This window comes from Pithys albifrons, chromosome 2, assembly GCF_047495875.1.
Source record: "Pithys albifrons albifrons isolate INPA30051 chromosome 2, PitAlb_v1, whole genome shotgun sequence".
NCBI classification, from domain to species: Eukaryota; Metazoa; Chordata; class Aves; order Passeriformes; family Thamnophilidae; genus Pithys; species Pithys albifrons.
Window position 1 is genome coordinate 4566665 of NC_092459.1, and position 21982 is coordinate 4588646.

The 21982-nt window shown below is 42.6% G+C and overlaps 1 protein-coding gene across 1 annotated transcript in view; it reads right to left on the minus strand.

Moving 5' to 3' along the window:
• Positions 1 to 21982, minus strand: part of EVA1A (eva-1 homolog A, regulator of programmed cell death) — a 218605-nt gene that overhangs the window by 142205 nt on the left and 54418 nt on the right. Inside the window, exon 2 of the mRNA XM_071547773.1 lies at positions 11480 to 11694. Coding sequence (XP_071403874.1) covers positions 11480 to 11694 — 215 coding nt within the window. The remainder of the gene's footprint in view (positions 1 to 11479; positions 11695 to 21982) is intronic.

A 21982-nucleotide genomic window follows, 5' to 3' on the forward strand; every position in this document is an offset into this window, starting at 1 on the left:
CAGGGGCAAGACATTCTGTCTCCTGCTAGAAAATAGCTTCATTAAGGAAGATTAATGATTTCTTTTAACCCTATGATCCTTTAAAGCAGTGGTGGGGGGAGAGAATATTATTAAGTGGGGCAGTAATTAAGTTTTAAATTCAGCTGGATGGCTTAGGTGGTATTTATGTACTCCTGTAGAGCTCCTAAAGCACTAAAATTACCATAATGTTTCCCTGACACACATGAACCTGTCAGAGCATTTTGAGACCACAGAGCGAGGTAATCCACCAGCCTCGTTAAGTCCCTGCAATACAGAGCTGTGAATTCCAGTCCCAAAACAATTAATTTTCACTTGCAAGAAGGCACTGGAAAATCCTTCTTCAGAATTTCCCCTGGACTCCCCTAGTCTCTTTTGTCTTCTCCCTAGTCATTTTTCTTACACCCACCTTGATATTTGGGCTTTCCCCACAATCTTCTCCCTGTGCCATTAACATAAAGGCTGTTCCTGCTCTACCGTGTGCCACCCAAATCAATTTTCTCTCCGCTTCAGTGACTACTTTCTATTTTTGAGTTCTCCCTGAATGAAATGTACAGAATCTTTAGCATTATAACTCTGAATGTCATGCTCTGAACAACAGCTGTTCTAGTTTCAAATGCAATCTGAAACTGCCTCATTTGCGGTTGCTCATAACTTCCTAAAGCTTTCACCTTTTGGGCTGACATATGCAAGAATTCGTGCCTGCCTCAAGAATGACCTTTATTTTAAAGTTCAAACCAAAACAATCCAGGCCTTTTCCAACGGGCAGAGCACATATGCTGTTGTTTTCCACTCACAACAGTAATAAGATGCAGGCATCTCATTTAAAAAGAGAGGGTTTAGGATGGAAAGGCTAAAAGGTGAACACTGAAGGAGGTGCCTGGGAGCGATAGCCCCAACTTGACCGTCACGTTAAAATGCATAGAAACAGCATATTCTTTCCTCCAGGCTCATAAGGGTTGGCTGCTTACTCAGCATGTGAAATTTGATTTAATGTAAAATCCAATGAGTTGCAAAGGAATTTAAGCAAGTATCTAGCACAGATAATTCTTTTCATCAAAAGGCAAAAAACAACTGGAAAAACTCTGTGCTATACCTATGGAGAGAAATCCTCTCCAAATCATTGTGGAGCTGAAGGGATTTTCTGGTACTGGACAGCCATGGCTGTGTTTACACCCAACTAGAACTAAGACTATGAAGCAGAGGGAAAGAAGCAGAACCCCAAATGTTACCTTTCCCATAAGGGAAGCTGTCTCCCCTCAAAGGTGGCAGACTTGGGTTTTTGGTCCACAAACCTGTTCATGACAGATGTGTGTCTTTTTGAGAGCCTTCATCATGGTGTAACAGATGCTATTAAAATCACTGGGAAAACCACCCTGGGTCTCAGCAAAGACTGAGTTAGGCCAACAAGAAAACCTTCTTGAAAACCTCAGCTGAGGTACCTAAGCAGCACTTGTTCATCTGACCTTGGACCCAGCACCAGGAGTGAAGGGAACAACTCACCAACCTCAGAGAACAATGAACATGGTCGGCCTACAGGTATTGCCACTTTGCCTTGGCTCTGCTCTAACTTCTGGCAGCTCTCAGAATTCCATAGAAGTAAAACCTTCTGAGTTTACTTCCTGTGACATGCAAAGTAACACAAAGCCCTGGGGAGAAGTTGTAAATAAATTAAGGAGCAAAAGTCATCGAAGCCATTGTGAGATCATAGAAAAAAGTGAAGCGTTTGTGGGGCTGAATATGCCTTTTACTATTTGCTTTAGTGTTTAGCTACAGTTTCAAATTAATTTGATAATTGCCATGACTTCAAGAAGTTTCATGGAGGGAACGAAATCAGTATTTCCTTTTCAGTCATGTAATTCTATTATGGCTTCCCCAAAGGGCAACAATTTTCCTGAAAATATAAAAAAATCATTAAAATTTCTGAACTCCTACAGACTGTTTGAATAAAGTCTTAGGCATCATGGAATTTACCCCTAGAGAGTAAAATCAAAAAATATGTTTAATCTTCAGTGAAATACATCAGGAAGAATTCAAAGAAAATTAGCAGTGGTTGACTGTACATGTTAAAAATAAAGTACAAAGTTGTTATACCAGCCCTAATGTTAACTTAAAAGTTTGCACATGTAATTTTTACCTATCCATCCATGCACAGAAATGTTCTCCCCCACTGCTTTCATCAGTATGTGCTGTATACCAGCATCTTCTTAAATGCTGTGTAACACAGTGACTATGCAGAACATGCATGACCAGATGATACCCCAAAGGTGGAGTTCCCTACAGATCCAGTGGCTCTGGTGTTTACAGGGGCCCTTACAAGCCAAGACCTTGGCTTTCTGGTCTTACTCTCAAAAATCATACTTTTAGGCAGTATCAGAGCTCTGGCAGATGTCAGATATTATTTCTGAAGTATCTGGAAATGATCAGCTAGACTGACACCAGGAGGGCTGTGAGTTCACTTGGTAGTAAGGGAGTTGTGCTTAATGGCTGGAAAAATGTGGGGAATTCATTCTACATTTGCCTTGTTGTTCTGGCTGTTGTCACTGTCAGCTGTAAAAGGCAGGAAAACACAGTCACAAAAACAAACAAAAAGAGGTCCACAAACAATCTGAACTTGCACAAGTATAACAGTAGATACATAAAACTATCCCTGACCAGGACGTACCATCAGCTCCTTATGTCACCAAGTCCACTTGTCCTCTGACTAATGCCAAATAAAGTCAGGTTGGATTAGATTTTATTATAAAAATCACTCCAGCTGAAGGAGGTGGAGGAGGAATTCCTGTCTGCCATGAAAGGGGAGGGAAGACACATTAATTGCATTGTGCCATTTTATAATTGCGTTCCAGTGGTAAATCAGGCCTGAGGGCTGACAGCCAATGCTCAGGAGGAAAGTTGTGGCTGTTTAAACCCATTCCATTCTCTGGTTCATGACTGAGTTAAGAAGCTGCAAGATTTAGAGGAGATAAGAGAACAAGAAATGTGAAATCAAGTAAAACAAACACTAATCTAACCCCTGTGATTTATGCCCTGGATTAATCTCACTGCAATGACCCAGGTCTTAAAGCAAGGGCAGCCTCAAGCTCAAAACCACGTCTTCCTAGCGGCCACTGTAGATGAAACACATTTCTCCTGCTCATTTTGTTGTGCTCATTAGCTAAGTAATTGCTTGTGCTCATTAGATAACAGCCATTATGGAACTGGATGGGAGCTCTGCAAGGCCATACTCAGCCATTCCCAAGGGTGTGCTTGTTTCTAGTCCGTCTCTTCAAATCACTCTTCAAGAAGCACTTCCCCTGCATGCCTAAAATAAACCACAACTAAGCTTAACACCCAAGGCAATTAAACTTATCTCAGTTCTTGGTCATTTGTAGCAGTTCATAGATTTAATACACTTAGGGTGAAACTTTGGACCCATAAAAGCCAATGGTGAAACTCAATGGGAACCAGGATTTTGCCACAGGGCTGCTCTCTGTACAGCCTCCATCATCAAAGCAGCATAAGGATGACTGCAGGGCATGTCAGTCATGCATGAAATTACACAGAGGAACCCTACTAAATAATTGCCCAAATTGTCTGTAGCTGAGGAGAGTAACTCAGAGAACAAACTGCATGAATGGATCAGAGCTGTGTGCAGTCAAATAATGATGGGCAGAATTCGTACTAAGAACTTTATGCAAGAAGACACCAGTAATTTTAAGCATTTTTAGGTCAAACTCAGTCCAGGCATGGCCATTATGGTGGAGTTACACCAACACTTATAGTGGTGCACCTCCATGGGTTTTGCAATGGGAAGAAGTAAATATAGCAAATGAGGCAGCATGATTTCTCCTCCCAGCGTTATGTATTCACAATAGCTTCACCTTTCATTTGAATTTCTGTACTACTTTTTATACCCTTGAACACTGGCAATACTTTAAAACATACTATAAAATTAGAGCTTTAAAGTTGCAAAATTATTTACAATTTTTTACACAATTATTTACAATTATTTCCTATTATCTGAAGACTGAGTATGCATCTTTATTCACACAAATTACTGAAGTCCATGAAACAAGAAGATTTTCCAAGCATCAGCAACAGGGAAGAACAGATTACATGAGGAAGTGAAGTCCATGTTGATGAGGTACAGGTTACCTGCCTATGGCATCATCAAACAATCTTCCCAACCTTCTCCACTAGAAAGTAGTTCAGCTTTGCCCAAACTACCTGCATTCAGTCTGTGCATCACTTGAAGAGAAGAGATCAAAGGCCCTGAATCCTGATCCTCGATCTGTGGCACATTTTAGCACTGTAGTAGCTATCCCTTATTACGCTGCCATGGACCTTGCAATGCTCACAGCAGTGTCAGCAGGAGGGAACTATGACCACACGTTTGGTGACTCACATTAACACACCGGACTGTGAAATAAAGAGCTGAAAACTGGGTGAGCATTCCCTCTCACCAGCTCTGCTGTGAGTGTAGTGAATGCCAGCCAGGGCAGTAGGGCAGGCAGCCGTGGGCTGGGATGCTAAAGCATGGCCACAGGATTTATCACAGCTCCTCTGGCAGGGCTTTGAAAGAGCCCAGAGATCACCACAGAGCGAAAACGTGTTCACCAAACAGAAGGAGACAATAAAAGCTGCATTACAAATATCACCTAATTAACATTACCTACATTTCCAAACAGTAGGAAACTTAATCTGTACGCAGGGTCAACTTCAAAGGGAGAGGAGGTCTAAGCAGAAGAAATACAAAAGGATGCATAACCAAAAGTCATGGGATTAAAGAAAGGGAAAGTTTAAAACACAAAGTGGAAAAAAATCATTGAGAGCAAACCATTACACTGTCAAGCAGGGTCTTAGTGGCAATGATGGAAGCCCCATGACTTGGAAAGTTTAAATTTAGAGTAAACAAAGCATTAGGAGACTTACACCCCAGGGAGCAGTCCTGCCTCATCAGGGAGACAGGCTGCAATGGCCACCTCTGCCATCAGTGTCTCTCCTTCTGCAGGACGTAATCACACTGCTCTGATGAGCTATTTCAGTCAAGCCAAAGATTACAAAGACAGGGCAATTTAGAGATTATCTATGACCTCTGCATCCAACAGTTCTACTTGCAATTAATTAGCTGGGGGAGCTGCTTGCCAGAGTGTTCTACTTCAGCCAGGGCACAATTCACAAAAGAAGCTGCACTGGCTCTCTGATATTTAAGAGCAACTCCAGCACTGCAGTAATCTCTTTGGACCCTGAGCTCACTGCTCACCATTCTCTTCAAAGTAATTAATACAGTCTGACAAAGAGTTGCCTGAACTGCTCTTTAATTCAGTGACATTTCTGAGACTGAAATTTTCCTTGTTCAAACTGGAAGCTGTAGAGATCTAATATGCCATATGACAAACAAAGGTTATTCCTTTTGTATCAATCTCCTCCCTCTTTGCCCCTGACCATCATTGTCTTACAGACCTTCAGAGTCATGAGAAATGGCTCTTTCTTATTTCTGTTGAGGTCATTTAGGCTGTTACATCAGTGGGACTGTACAATATCCTGTGACTGGGCGTGTCAGGAGCCATTGTCCTTGACCTGCTAAGCCAGCTAGAGCAGTTAAGACTGTTTCCTTCTCCTTTGTATTTTCCTCATAATCCAGAATAATTGGAGAAAATAAAAGCCTCTTTGGAAACAGTAACAGCCAAACACAGCCCTTAGGTTTTTTTTTCTTGTGATCAACAACTGGTCTGTGCTTTGAGAGTCAAGCAGCTCCTGGAAAGTTTATCTCATCCTTCCATCAGCAAAGAGCTCAGCTCCCCTTTGCTATCTGTCAGAAACCTTCCTGGTAGGTGAAAATAAAAAAGGATGAAAGAGGGCTCAGGGAATTCTGTGGTTAGCATGCAAGGAATCTGTTTCCCTTTGTAGGGCTGCTGGAGTGACAGCGGGAGATGGTGGCAGCAAAGGTGTCCTGTATCTCACTTAAACGACAAAAGGAAATCAGCAGCACTGGTGATTCTTGTCACCAAGAACTGGTTGTCCTGGAGAGTGTTGAAAGAGACCCAGGATGCAGGCCATGTCCACACTCCCTCCCCAAATTAGTTAATTTGGGAGAAGAGAAGAGACAGGACTCAGCTCCACAGCACCTTTTAAGCACAGCTCCTCTTGGGAAAAAAACATTACTCAGTAAAACATTGCTCTTGGAAGTGCAATTTTCCGTATCTGTGTGAATGAAGAGAAGTTAGCCTGACAACATCTTTGATAAATTTCTGGGGAGCAGAAACACAACAGATTAAGTGCCTCTCCAGAGCTTTCTGTTTTCCTTCCAAATAAGCTGTGGTCTTATTTTTGTCAATTTACCAAAATGAAAATATTACAGGTAATCTGTTGTAAAGTGTAATTTAGTTTTCTGGTATTAAGCAATAATTTTAGGCCAGCCATTAGACATTCTTCCATACAGACCTTAACTGTCTTAATTGCTGAAAACAAGCAGCATCAGGAATACTGATCCAGAATTCAGCCTTCCAGTACATCAAAGGGGCTTACAAGAAGGCTAGAGAGGGATTTTTCACAAGGGCAAATCACCTTAAGATAAAAAAGGGAAATTTAGATTAGATATTAGGAAGAAATTCTTTACAATGAAGAGTGATCAGACACTAGTACAGGTTGTCCAGACAAGCTGTGGGTGCCCCATTCCTGGAGTAGTTCAAGACCAGGCTGGATGGGGTTCTGAGCAACCTGATCTAGTGGAAGATGTCCCTGCCCGTGGCAGAGGGATTAGACCTTGATGATCTTTAAGGTGCCTTCCAACGAAAACCATTCTACGACTCTGTGCATAAGCAGCTGCAGAAAGCTTTATGAGCAAACTAGTCCATACTTCTTCCTGTTCAGCTGAGCACCTTCCTTCAAATATCAGTGTGGCTCCATGGATTTTTGCAGGCACAGTTTGGGCACCGTGAGCTTGGCTGGGAGTGATTAGGCTTCTAACTGAATGGATTCACTTATCATGAGGCACTTATCATCAGGCAATGCAGAACACTTCAGACTTCTATTTCTCCTTAGTCCTCTGTGCCAGCATTTATGTGTTCATCTGAATAAACATACACTGCTTCTGGGTGTTTATTAGCTTCCTTATTTCCCCAGAGGCAAGATTTTGGGATTGTCCCTATGGTGAGGAAGTGCAAATGTATGCAGTAATGGGACACATGAGAGAACCATGGCAATAAGGGAGAGGCTAAAGCAGATGAGGATGGTCCCCAACAGTTTTCCTTGGAATAAAAGGTATCTCCAGATGTTTTCCTGTGTCACCCCCTGCTGTGCAGCAATGTAATTGAGCTTTTCTCCATACTCTTACACTGAAAAACAGACACTGGGCAGATTAAAACTGGATTTGACCAATGCTACCTGGGTGACATAAGACACCGAAAAACTCCATGGTGAAAGCACAATGCACAGACCTACCAAAAATCTTCAGGCTCTCAAAATTCTTTGATTGCATACCCAGGCCAACAGCACCTGCAGAAATGCTCCAAAGGGGTAAAGGTTTGTGGGCATTACAGGCCATCACAAAGACACCAACACACTCAGGGCCATGTCAACACAGCTCTGCTATTCAGGACCCGCCTTTGCACGGCCCTGCTTTGACAATGTAGACTTTCCAGTGGGCATACAACTCATCTCTCTGCATAAACAATGCAGTGTGGATAAACACCCTCTTACCTACTACCAACTGTTTTTAGAGGCATGACTTCAATACTCTTTAACAACCCTTAATACTCGCGGATTTACTTTTCTGGGTGAAAGATAGAGTTTGGTCCTGGCAGCTGCTCTTCCTGATACATGAGCAAGAAAAGAGGTGAATCAGACACCATGTAGCTCCTCCACAGAGACCTTATTTGCCAAGGCACGACAGTTTGCACTCCATGAGTCTCTTTTACCAAAGCCACAGAGGCTCCAGATATTCCTCTCCCCTGTCCCCCATCCATTCTTCCTGGCTGGGACAAGGACTTTGCTCTCTATTACTTCACAGTCAGGAATACCCTCTGCAGGGCTTCACAAGTACAGAAGAGCCAATACCAGACCAGACTGTTAACTAACAGCTTTAGTGCCCCAAATTAACTTCTGTTGCTAAAGGATGAGTGAGAATTTTCTATATTTCCATCTCGAAAATATCTCAGAGAGGCTTCATGAATACAGCACAATACACTCTTTCCTTCCTGTCATTTATCTCATGAGACTTGTGCTAACTCTGGACTCCCCTGTTAAACTGAGTGGAGTTGGGGGAGAGACGTTGAAAAAGCAAATAATGTTTGGCTTTCAACACAACTTTATTTTGTTGTTCTGAGCCCTCCATATTTGTGTGACTTGATCTAAAAGTTAATAAGAGACCAGCCACATAAAAGCTGAAATCCCAGCCTGAAATCCTCATCAAGGGAGGTCATTCTCCCTCTCTGTTCTCATGAGACCCCACATGGAGTGCTGCATCCATCAATGGAGGCTTTAGCATAGAAATGCCATGGACCAGTTGGAGCAAGTCCAGAGCAGGCCATGAAGATGCTCAGAGGGCTGGAGAACCTTTGCTCTGAAGACAGGCTGAAAGAATTGGAGCTGTTCATCCTGACAGGGAGAAGGCTCCAGGGATACCTTAGAGACCCTTCCACTACTTAAAGGGGCTACAAGAAAGCTGAAGAGGGACTTTTTACAAGGTCCTGTAGTGATAGGACAAGGGGGAATGGCTTTAAATGAAAGTGGTCGGGTTTAGATTACATATTAGGAAAAAATTTGTTACTCAGGGGTTGTGGGGCACTGGAATAGGTTGCCCAGCCGTGGATGCTCCATCCCTTAGAGTGTTCAAGTCCAGGTTGGATGGGGCTCTGAGCAATCAGCTCTCAGTGGAAGGTGCCTCTGCCCTTGGCAGTTGGGTTGGAATGAGATGATATATAAGGTCCCTTCTAAGGCAAACCATTCTATGATTCTGTGATGATTGCATGAATGTGCATTTGGAAATCTCCCACTGAATCTGACGTTATGGTGTTAGAGTAAGAGAAATGTGTGGTTTGGGGTCGCTGCCTTCATGTCTCAGACACGCTTTCCCAGGTGGTCTGTATTTCAATTCAAACAAAAACAAGTGACCAAAGTAAGAAATCCTGGCACCCAATCACATAAAACTGGATTAGTAGTGGTTGTTTCAGTGTAATCAACTCCTTCTTTTCCCTTTTTAACTTAGAAACAATGTCTGAACTGGACATTTACAGTGGAGAGAACTTCTAAATGAGAATTTACTGTTACTCATGGCAAGTGTTTGGAGAGAACAGTATAAATAAATGCCTCTTACACTCCCTCTAGGTCACTTCCCAGAGAAACAGCAAATTTATACAGTCATGGGTTTGATTAGACACAGTGATTTTATATGCTTAGTTTTGAAAAGTTTGGTTTGGCTGACTTTTTCAATTACTGACAACCAGAATACACACACAATTGATCCTGCCTATAGCAGCCATATATCTGAATTGCAAAACCACAAAAATACATGCAATTTCCTTGTCTACAGCTTTCCAATTTTCCTACACACATGCATTTCCTACCAGCGAGCTGCAGGCAGTTTGCCATTCTGCTTGGGGAGTTCCTGTTTTACCCTTCAGAGAGGCCTCACCACCTCCAGGACTGAGAAAGAAGATGAGATTCATCTCTGGCATTTGGATTCACCCTACCCTGGGCAAGCAGTGCACATTGAGGAATCAAATCCACATCTAGGGGTGCCAAAAGGGCACTGTGAATATCCTGCAAAGACACTCAGGAACTTGCCCAAAGTCCTCCCAAAAATTAGTGGCAGAACAGAGAATGTCAGCTACTTCCCCAGCACATCTACATTCCAAAAAATGGGTAAATAAGTGTTTTGGTCTCAGTCATGTGACAAATGTACTGTACAAGGGATCTGCTTCAAGACTACCAGCAGGGAACATGATTCTTGCTTTGATAAAAAGGGAGTGGGAATTGCAAGTTACAGGTTGAAGGCAAAGCTAATGGGTCCCAGCTCTGAGGACATAAAGAGCTAAGCCAGGCAGGTAAGGACTTCTTTTAAATCCCTCCTACACATAAAATCATGGCATGGAAAGCCTAGGGAAATATCTTCCCTGTTCTCAAGTTCTTCCAGATGCCTTAAGTGGGCCACTTGCCCACAAGAGTTGAGGCAATGCTCAAAGCTATCAATCACCCTGGCAAATGAAATGTTCCAAGTAAATTTTTCAGTAAATCAATAAAAGAAAGAAGGGAAGGCTCTTCCAAAGTTTTCAGTCTGTGTTCTCCCATCCTAAATAACAAAACTGCCCCTTCTCTGTTGTCTTACAGACTTTCGATACTGTATCTGGGAAAACCTTCCATGTTTTCCCATAGACCAGCTCAGGCATTTGCTGTGTGTGGAAGTGACAGGAAGGTGACTACAGATCTGTCACCTTAAAGGTTACACTGCAGCCAAACACCAAACTCATGCAGATTCCTGAGAACTTACCACTGACATCTGGAAGCCAAAGCACTCAGATCAAGCTTTTAAAAATTGCTGTAAATGCCTCTTAAAAACCCTGGATGCAAGAGTGAGAAGTGATGTGGGAAAATCTGGCCTTTAGCCAAATTATAAAAGAAATTATTCACTAGCCCTGCAGGTTCATTAATCTGGTCTGCTATAAATTTTTATTATGAGTTATTATTGATTCATAGCTATAAACATACTGGATGCTTGAGATCTTTGCCCAAAAAAATTCACAGTCCCAAATCCTGCACTTGGAAAGACTTGTGGTTACCTCAACACCCAGGAGCAGACCCCATTCATCTCAACAACATCAACCAACTCATGTTTCTAATTTTAGTTGTTCCTACTAACAGTTGAGTAACACTGGCACCTTCCAAATAATCCTTTGATTTCCTGATGTCACATATGCTCCTGGGAGGATACACGGAGACAGCATTCTCTACACAAATGGTCAGAGCTGATTAAATACTGGGGAAGTTACGAGGTAAAGTGATGCATGACCACTTACAATGGCCTAAGAGCCAAATGAGTCACACAAACTAGAGCCAAAGATTCTCTCTGGGTTTCACGTTACAAAAGTAAAAGCCTTTTGAAATAGGATCTGAAGCAAAAATAATATGCCACAGCAATTTCTGAATGTGTTGAAAAAGCTCATCATTGGGAAAGAAAACTATAAAAACAATAATCTTTTAACCTAGTCAAACATAATGTAGTCTTGCAGTGTAATTCTACCACAATCCTGAACTGTTACTGGCTAGAATTGCAGGAAAACTAAGAAATTCATCAGCAAAATCTAGTTCAGTTCTGTCTAAACTACAAAGATGAATTATCCACTAAGGTGGGTGAGAGGTCAGAGCCCCCCTGCTGGGTAGCCCTGCTCAATACAGGTCTGTGCAGCACCAGCACAGAGCTGCTGCCCAGCCAAGGAAAGAGGAAGTCCAAAAGGAACAGATGCATTTTAACATGAAATACCTGAAGGGAAGTGCCAACTGAACAGGCAACATCTTCTTTAATTAAAGTTGCATAGGAGTGGGGATAGCGAGAAGGACACATCTGATGACTTGGTACAATTCGGCCATAAAAGGAGGACTGGATGCTGATGGTGGTTCTGTGAGGACATCTCAGGGACACATATTCTCCATCACACGCATGGTCAGTGTAATTCTTTAGTACCTGTGATATGTAACCTGCAAAAACCACAACAAAAACCATCATTAGTGAAAGGTAGTTAATATTGAAGTGATTTACAGCAGTACAGCCTAAGAAACACAAAACTAACAGGCAATGAGGGACACAGATTTTATTACTCATCTCACAAATGTGCAAATGAGAGACATAATGATAAGGAAATTAGGGAAGCTTGGTGATTTGACCTTCAGTCATGCTACATATCCTTACTGGAAACAATATTTGGATACTCCAAATTCTTAGTCCAATCATACAACTTCATTACAATGCCATAGCTGTCAAGTTTACAGGAAATGCAGAAGATCCAGACTTGTCATTTAGATTTTGTCTAGATGCCACATGCAACTTTTGGCCACCCAGTACAAGATAAACTTCAATAAGCAGATATGAGTGCAGAGGGCCACTAAGAATTTTGGGAGCTGTAGAAGTTATCCTATAAGAAGTGGCTTCTTCAAGCCAGAGAAGAGACTCCTTTGGGGGAAAGTATTAGCAGTCTGCCAGTATCTACTGGGAGGTTATCAAAAGGATGGAGCCACAGTGGTGCATGGCAGGAGAATAACAGGCATGTGAAAAAAGAGTTTCAGACCACATATGTGGAGCAGCTTTTTCATTGTGAGGGCAGTCAAGTAGTGGAGCAGGTTGCCCAGAGAACCTGTTCAATCTACATTCTTGGAGGTTTTCAGGACCTTACTGGATAAAGCCCAGACCAACCTGGCCTGACATTCTAGGGCAGGATGTTAAACTAGAGAACTGAAACCCCTTCCAACCTCACTTTTCCTATACACTTATGATCACAGGCAAGAAAGGCCCAGATGCAGAATCACATTCCATCCTGACACACCAGCCATATCTTTGATCTCTTTTCACAATATACCATTTTAATTGTTCTTGTTGCACCTTCTGATGTAGGCCTTTGACACTGAAGCTTTGCTTTCTCTCCAGTTTTTACAAAGTTTCAATCATTTTAGCAGGAAAACAGTATGCAGAACTAAGTCTTTGTTTCTTAGAGGATTATGTTATCCACAGTAATAAAGTTGTTGACAAGAATAAAGTCAGGGGACAAAGCCTCATTAAAATTGCACTGAATCAAAAGGACTGACTGCTGTCAGGTTGCCATGGAAACTTCCAAACAGTCCTGACTTTGCCACACTCAGGCATGAGGGGAAACGACTGTGTTGCTGATATGGAGACACCTGTGCAAGGAACAATACAGCACATCCCATGTCATTGTCAGCCACAGTCCCATTCAACCTCTTCTCTGCAATGGGTTTGGAAGTCCCCTTCCCACTACTGGCCACCAACACAAGCCCACCAGCAGCCACCCCACAGAGCCCTGTCCCTATTTTCCTCTTCCTCTGTAGAGGAAGGCAGAGACAGGGCATTGTGGGATGGCTGCTGGTAGACTTTCCTTAAGAGGTAGAGAGAAAAGATAAAACCATTAAGAGAAAGAAGTAATCCCTGGACAAATTCCTGAAAGGGAACCTGAGACTTCCTTTTTTAAAACTGATGACTATTCTCTTGGTGGTACACAAACAGAATAATTTAGGTTGGTGCCTCTGCAAGTCATCTAGTGCAGCCTTCTGTTCAAAGCAGGGCCAGGTTTCCAAAGGCCTTAACCAGCTCTGAATATTCCCAAGAGTAGCGCCTCCAAAACCTCTCTGAGCAACCTGTGCCAATTGCTTAACAACTTCCACAGTGAAATTTTTATTCATTGCATTGAGTTGGAATTTCCCATGTTATGACTGTTTGTTTGTTTGTTCCCCCTGGATCTTTCATTGGTACATTTTTGTACCCTCTGGTGACTTTCAGAGAGAAGATTGGTTTCATTTCCTCTGGACCTTTAGTTAAAGTAAAACAGTAATTAAATCCCACTCTTCTTATTCCTTATTTCTCCTGGATGAACACACCAGTTCCCTCAGTTTCTCATTATTTTTCCTGTGTCCCAGTACCCTTGTCTTCCTGGCAGCCAAAGGGCTCCAGATTCTCAGCATCTTGGCTACAGTGGGTACCCAGCTTGGCATATTGTTACCCTTCACCCCTGCAAGGTGCTCTGCTTCTTCACACTCACCATCCTTCCAATACATGACAACGTACACAGAGAAACACAATTGACGTGGTTTGAGAGAATTCACTTGCTTGAGAGAACTCTGGCTTGCTCAGAATCACCCCCACATCAAATCTAGCTATGCTTGTAGACAAACCTGTAGGCTATATTTACTCCATCAAGTTAAACACTTCCAGGGTTTTTTCTCAGTCCCTAAAGCCATATCCAGCAATCTTCTCTTACTCTCCAAAATAGTATGTCCCGTATCCAGAGCTGTCCTAGTTGAGCAGGAGGGACCAGCTAACCCTGTGTGGGGGTGATCAAAGCTGTGTATTCTACCCCCTCTATTCATTCCCCAAGGACAATGGGCCATTAGCAGCAGCTGCCCAGGGAGTCATTGGCACCTTCACACCCAGCCTGAGGGGGCGGAGCTGCCAATGGGCCATCAACAGTTCAATACCCCCTGGCTCCCAGAGTTAATCACCCATTGTGTGAGTCCCTGCCCAGGGGGAGGGACTGGGTGCTCCCTGAGGGTACATAAGTGGTGGGTAAGAAGACTTTGGTATCTTCTTGTCAGATCCAGAGCAGCAGCAGGACCTTGACAGGAGGAGATCACCGCTCTCGCCCAGACCACAGCCCTCGCCTGCACCAGCAGGTTTTTCATTTCCTTTTGCTCTGGACTTGGGGGAGCCACAGGGGTCTCAGCACAAGGGCAAACAAACCCCCTTGGGTTTGTGCCCCAGGACACTGGGTTATACTGCTGGGGTTTTGTGAGTTGAAAGCAATTTCCCTTTTGTGCCAGTGTTTTTATTGTAATATTATTATTAAATTTTAGGTCTGACTTATAATCTCTCTCATGGTGAGTTCATTTCCCCTGCTGGTTTGCCTTAAACCAGCACAAGAGCTTTTACTGGGCATAGCTCTACTTCCATACCAACACTGAACCCTAGCTCAGGAGTTCCATGAGAGAACACTGATCTAAGCAAATTTCAAGCTGTCTAAAATAACTATAATCACTCTCTTAGAGACAACCAACACACAGTAATTTAGCTTCAGCATCCAAGCTGCCACTGTGAGGGCTGGATTCTCTGATTTCTCTAAATTTTAGCCTGTAGTTCTTATTTAGCAGCTCTGCTGCTGCAGTGCCTCGAGGTGTGTCTCAAATAAATATTTACTCAAAGCAGCATATTAATTTCCAAGTTCCCAGGGCAGCATTTGCTCATAAGAAAAAAGGCTGAGATACAGCCCAAATAATTAGAGTGAGTGACAGGGCTGCATCAGATCAGGAACCAGCACTATTTAATTGACTGCCTTTATCTCACTTGTTTGAGGAAGCACTCTGGGATAAAATGAAGTAGTAGGGTAGACCTCCTTTCAGCAGAATACATGCCCTGTGGGATGCTACACACCTAATCCTGGAATTAGATCAGCTCTTCTCCCTCAAAAGTATGACAACTATACAACTGGACATCAGGAAAAGCAAACTATAAACAGAATCAGAATATAACATTAAAACTCACTTTTCACACTGTTACTGCAGCACATTAGGACTTTTCCCTGAGGCTGATCAATCAGGGAACCAGAGAAATACAACCAAGGTACAGTAAAGACTCTACTGGCTCCTTTGAGTATTCATTTCCTCTGTCAGAACAGCCATCCTAGGGCATGCCTTTCATATCACCAATTCAGGATCACGGAAGAGTCCAACCCCTGCAATTAGTGCACATCACTTGTTGAAACAGCTCCTTCCTTTCATCTCCCATCAAGAATCTCAAAATAACTTGAGTTCGTTCAAGCTCAAGATATTGAAGGGATTGAATGCTTTGATGCTGATTGACTAATAATAAACAAAGCACAATGTCTGAAACATCTGGCACTGACCACTGTCAGAGAGAAGATACTAGATTAGGCACTGGCACGGTCAGGCAGAGAGGATGTTCTTCAAAGAGCAAAAGGAAGTGGCTATAGCGAATTAATGCTTTTTTTTTCCTCTCTAAGTGTGCCAGATTTGTACTACAGCATTGGTAGTTCTTCTGAATGTGTTGGCATTTCATTACCCACTGATTCACAGTTCAGTAACCCAAACTCCAAATTGTTTTCCGAACCCTTGTTGAATTTTCCATAACAAGTCTCCAAATGAACTTTTGTACCACTGTATGCAGTACCAAGGAGGAAACTACTGGGTAGCTCTTTGCTGAATGAAATGCATAATCATATAACCAATGGCAGGTGCTTGAGGACCTCAGTGGCATTTCTATGCTAGGGTAGGAAGCACTCCATAAGTAACACAAGGAAAATTTCCAGAGCTCTTTGACTCTTTCCTGGCAAGCATGAAAAAATCCCTTGGATGGTTGCAAAGAAATATTTTAATTTAGTAAAATGATACAGCAGATCACCAGTAGCTATTTTTAGGCTACAGAATATGACAGTCAAGAAACCAAGGTGATAAAGGCATTCTCAAATGATGTCATCATGTCCACTCAAGGGTATGTCTCTGCATCATTGCCTGGGATATAAGCTGCAGTCTTTCAAGTGTCTGCTCCACACAAAGATAAGGCAGGCTGCTTTTAAAGATGACCAAAAACATTTGCTGTTCTTTTCTTCATCTGTAAATTCTGGGATGTGAAATCACCATGTCAGATCTGGTACCTGAAGGCAAAGAATTATTTGAGAAAAATGTTCTATGATTCTAAGATCCCATCTGCACAGGGAAATGTACTCTATTTTGTCATGGTTCCTCTTGGAATGGAAGTGACATAAATTCTCATTATTTTATCAGGAACTTTTTTGCTTGTTCACTTATCAGCCAGTCTAGGGAAGACAATATTAGAGCAGGTGGCAATCTGAGCTTTTCTTTAAAAATGAATATTTCATTCAGAAACATGGTAGAAATGTAAAAGAAATGTAACACATTAAGTTCACCAAACCTTTTCCAAATGTTACGTGCTTTGAAAACCTGGGATAACAAAAGCAATTGTGAAATATTTTGGGTTTAGTTCTTTTCTTTTTTGAAGGGTTGTGTCAAGGACATGGCATCTTTGCTGGTGGGCGTTTTTACTCACAAATTAAGACAATGTATAGGACTCAAGTGCTAAACACGAATGTAATGGTTTGACCCATGGCTTCCTCAGTAACCATTGTATCTAAGGAAGTTACAAGTATTCCACACGTGTCTTCCACGTAGGGGGGTGGGGGGAGTGGTTGTTGTTTCGGGTTTCCCTTCCTTGGCTGAGGAGCTGGTGGGAGGTGGTTGGAGTCTGGTCCCTCCGGTTGTTGGTGGTTCTCCTGTCCTGGGTGAGATTGTTTCATTCTTGTTCCCCTTCCTTGAGGTTTTTAATTGTGTTTGTTTTGATTCATTCGGTTTCTTTAGGTTGGGTTGGTGTCTTCCCTCTTTTCCAGCTAATCAATCCCCCTTTCTCTCTTCCCCTCTCCCCTGGGGGTGGGATCCTATGTATTGTGTATACAGTGTGGTTTGTAAATGTTAGTAAATATAATTTATTCTTTTTATTCAGTTCAGTTTCTTTAGAGTGTGTTTCTTTTCAGTTTTTTTTTTCCTTTCCTTTGCTGGGAAGGTTCTGGGAGGGGGAAGGGGGGCCAGTCCAGTGTTGGCAACAGCAAGGCCAAACCTGCGACAACCTCCTTGATTCAAAAGACCAGTATCACCACCAAAGCAGAGTTTTGCACTCCAAAGACAGAATAAACAACCAAAAGTAATGCACCACAAAAATGATAGATCATTTTTCCCTCTAACAAGAAGGAAATGTTCCTTTCAAACACCCCTTGCAATTTATTTTTCCAAAGAGCAGAGTTTGCCTCCTATCAGTCATCAGCAATTATTCTACAAACACAATGTTTAATGCTGACTGTAAATTTATCCCTCCCAGCAATGTCAGCTCCAAGAACCATTTGAACCACTACCTCTAGAGGAAACTGTTGCCCAGTTCTCATCCAACAGTCAATTCTAAACAGTAACATATATGAAGGATAGAGAAATATAACAGCTTCATACATAATATCATCATTTTACAGGAACTGTAAATCTAAACATCATCATTTACTTACTTTCATAGAGCTACAGCCCTGTCTTTTTGAAACCAAAGAAGCTGATGGAGTGGTCCACAAAAGCCCAGATGGTACAAGAGCTTCCACCCCAGTCACAAGTAGGGTAATACAGCCTTCCAGTACATAAAGGGGCCTTAAGAGAAGGCTGGAGAGTGACATTTCACAAGGCCAGGTAGTGATGGGACAAGGGCAAAATGGTTTTAAACTAAAAAAGTCTCCTCTTAGGAAGAAATTCTTTACTGTGAGTGTGGGAAGGCACTGGAATAGGTTGCCCAGAGAGGCTGTGGATGTCCCATCCCTAGAGCATCCTGGACCCTGAACAACCTGGTCTAGTGGAAGGTGTCCCTGTCCATGGCAGGGGGATTGAAACAAAGTGATTTTTAAGGTCCCTTCCAACCCAAACTGTTCTGTGACTCCATGAGTCTATGATAATAGTAGACACCATAAACACTTCACCCAAATATCCTATTTAACCATGAACCATACTGGTTGTCTAAAACCAGTGAGTCTTCTTCTCCTGCTTCCACTAAAAACATTTTTTTTTTGAGTTTTGCTTGACAAGGCACATAGCAGCACACCAGCTCCCCAGTCATGGGAACACAAATGTCATCATTTGTCAGGAAATGTCTCTGTGGGAATGTGCTGGAAGAATAGAGACAATCACAATCACAATAAAACTAACTACTTTTACAGCTTGGATATGATCCAAAGCTTCTAATAAATTACAATAAAACTCAAAGGATTTTAATGGTTAATGAACTACTACATATAATTAAACCCAGAGCCTCATTAATATTCTCACTGGGCTATATCCAAGCTATTGTAATGTCATCCTAAAATATCCCATTTTGAGCTCTTGTGGTTACAAATACAGAAGTGCATACATATCTTAGAGAAAAATCAATCTCATGAAAAAAGGACATTATACTTAAAAATAAGTGGTTTTCCATTATCTGTAACACATGAAGTCACTGTATTTAACTATGCTAGAGAATAAAGTATTCCCTTGTTGCTGCTTGATTGTTTTTAATCCTCTTATTTTCCAGATCCATATTGTTATTTCAGTATCTGTTGCTATTTTCTCTGAGTTTCCTCAGTTTCCTTGCAGATGTTTTAGAGACATTGAATGCTAAACAGAACTTTTTGCAAGGAGAAATCTTAACTGGATACCTTTCTGGAGCTCAGACTACCCCTAAAACACACTGTTTATCAGGTAGGCTACAGACTGGAGAATTTCAGCTTATTCTTTGTATGCAGAGCACTGATCCTCATAACATCTCACAGAAACAGTGCTAAGCAAGAGGAATCAAGTGACACACGGCGAGGATGGGCCAACAGGGCTGAAATGTGACCCGAGGCAAGGCTTGAAGCCAGAGCAGGGAACTCAATGAATGCATTTCATACCAGGCATTACTGATAATCCTGTGGTTGCAGCAGTAAAAGCAGCTCTCTGAAATCACAGAGCAGCCTAGTAGGGACAAGTAGGGTTTGTTTTGTTTTGTTACTAATACTGGAGATTAAAACTTGCTATTACAAACCTTCTACAGAGATATTGGCTTTCACTTCAGCTACTCCCCAATCCTTTCACCTTTCAGACACAGTATAGCTCTGAATAAACTTGAACATCTCGTAAGCAGATTTAGGAAAATATTCCTATTTTAAATCAACAGTTTCTTGCCCACTATCTGATCTTCTGTAACACAGCTATGGCTCCAAACAGCATCCAGTGTTAACTAAAAGAAGGCTTTGAAACAAGAGGGAATTTAGAACAGGAGTGCCAGCATTGCAAGGCTAAGCAAGGTAAGGTTTTGTAAATGCTGATCAGTATTTTATAGGTCTCATGGGTTTGTGTAAAGGTGAGAAGGTATTGGAAATTAGATTGGTGAAGGCTAGGGGTGACAGGAATGAATTATGGTCATTTTCAACTCAGCAGGCTTGAATATTACTAGTGAGGATTATTGCTAATTATTACCTTAAATTCCCTAACTCTAAACTCCTACAGAAACTACTAAAACACTACAGCATTTCCACAGACTGCTGGAATTACTCTGGAGAATTTAATGAGCAACTTGAATTGCAAACATTTGAGGTGTAGAACGTTAAACAATTAGTCTAAAAGGATGATACAAAAAACCTTTTTTGCTATCTGAACATCATCTTTGACGATTTTCTTCAAGTGTCACAAAACATCACGGTTTCTTGAGAAATTATTTTTTCTAAAACAAATTTTAAAAGCCCTTAAGGCTATGGAGATGTATTTTTATTTTGAAAAGGTAAATTAACAGTTAAAAAAATCCTTTTTTTAATGCTTGTCTTTCTAGAATCAAGGAATATTTATCCTGGAAGGGCCTTCTTCAGGTCACCTAGCCCAAACTGCTGCTCAGAGCAGGGCCATTATCAAAGTGAGGTCAAGCTACTCAGGCCCATATTCATCTCTAAACAAGGGCTGCCAAGGACAGGGATCCCTCATCCTCTGAAACACACGTGCCAGGACTTCCTCACACTTCTCATTCAAGTTTTTTTCAAATAAGTCCTCAGAATTTCCCCTCTCGCAACTCATATCTCTGCCTTCTGCTTTCTTAGTTTGCAACTCTGAGAGGAGCCTAGATTTGGGGTTCGTTTATCCATTTTTAGGAAGCAGAAGGAAGCATCTGGATAAAGGTGCTTCTCTTCTCCACCATCCTGTCCTATGCCATGTGCTTCAGCCCCATACTGATCCTTCCCCTGTACTCTGCATTGGTGAAGCCACACCTTGAGTGTTGTGTTCAGTTCTGGGCCCCTCAGTTCAGAAAGGATATTGAGGGGCTGGAGCGAGTCCAGAGAAGAGCAACAAGGCTGGTGAAGGGACTGGAGCACAAGCCCTATGGGGAGAGGCTGAGGGAGCTGGGGTTGTTTAGCCTGGAGAAGAGGAGGCTCAGAGGTGACCTCAGCACTGTCTAGAACTACCTGAAGGGAAGTTCTAGCCAGGTGGGGGTTGGTCTCTTCTCCCAGGCACTCAGCGACAGGACAAGGGGGCACGATGGGCTCAAGCTCTGCCAGGGGAAACTGAAGTTGGATATCAGAAAAAAATTCTTTCCATAGAGAGTAATCAGGCATTGGAATGGACTGCCCAGAGAGGGGGTGGATTCACCATCCCTAGAGATTTTTAAACACAGATTGGCCGTGGCACTGAGTGCCATGATCTGGTAAAGGGACTGGAGTTGGACCAAGGGTTGGACTCGATGATCTTGGAGGTCTTTTCCAACCCAATTGATTCTATGATTCTATACTACCCTACGGGCCCTCCCAGTTTGTCAGTGTTTTCCTTATAATTGTGTATCAGTATCATGACCTGTAATTCAACAGGTTGACCCTTCACTTCCCCTGGATTTAAGGAATTTTTAAAAAACTGTTGTTTCACTAGCTGCAAGGTTGCAGGCAGCCATGATGTTGAAGGAAATTTGACAGGACAGAGAATTTGGCTGGGAGGCACTGCACCAGGACTTCACCACCTTGCAACCCTCTCTCCAGCTACTTATTCCTGCTCCCTTATTTCAGATGAAAGCCTCTTCCAGTAATCTGTGTGCACATGCATGTATGGGGGTAACAGCAACCAGAGTTGGACCACAGGTCAGAGGGTGTATGGATGTGTCCTGCCAACCAACAGAGCACGTCAGGTTTACAGTGTGTAGGTCAGTCCACCTATGACCACCAGTGACTATGGAGATGGATAAGCCAGCAAGCAGAAAAAAAGCTTTGGGAGCCAGGTAAGAGAATCCAAAAGTCTGGGTCAGATACTGTAGAGACCAGAGAGGATTTGAGTTGTCCACAGGAGAGACCAGAAGACTCCGGCCAGGGAAGACCAGGCATCATGGAGTCAACTGAGAGACCCACCTGCAGGGACATCTCTGTGTGTGAGGGGACTGAAGATGAGAGAGCTGTGTGCCAGCCACTGCCTGGACTGCCTATGGATCCACACTGACTGTATGTGTGCACGTTTTCTAACAGGCTTTCATCCTGCTCAGCCAGAGGGGGGAACAGGATGAGGCCACCGGTGCTGTTTGTGTTTGCATGAATGCCAAGTGTTTGTGCCTGGGATCTGCGTGGCCTGGCAGACACACACTGTGTCAGGAACAGCTGCTCAGCATCCCAGCTGCCTACACATGGGCACACAGTTACCTCCCTGCCACTATCAGGCTGCC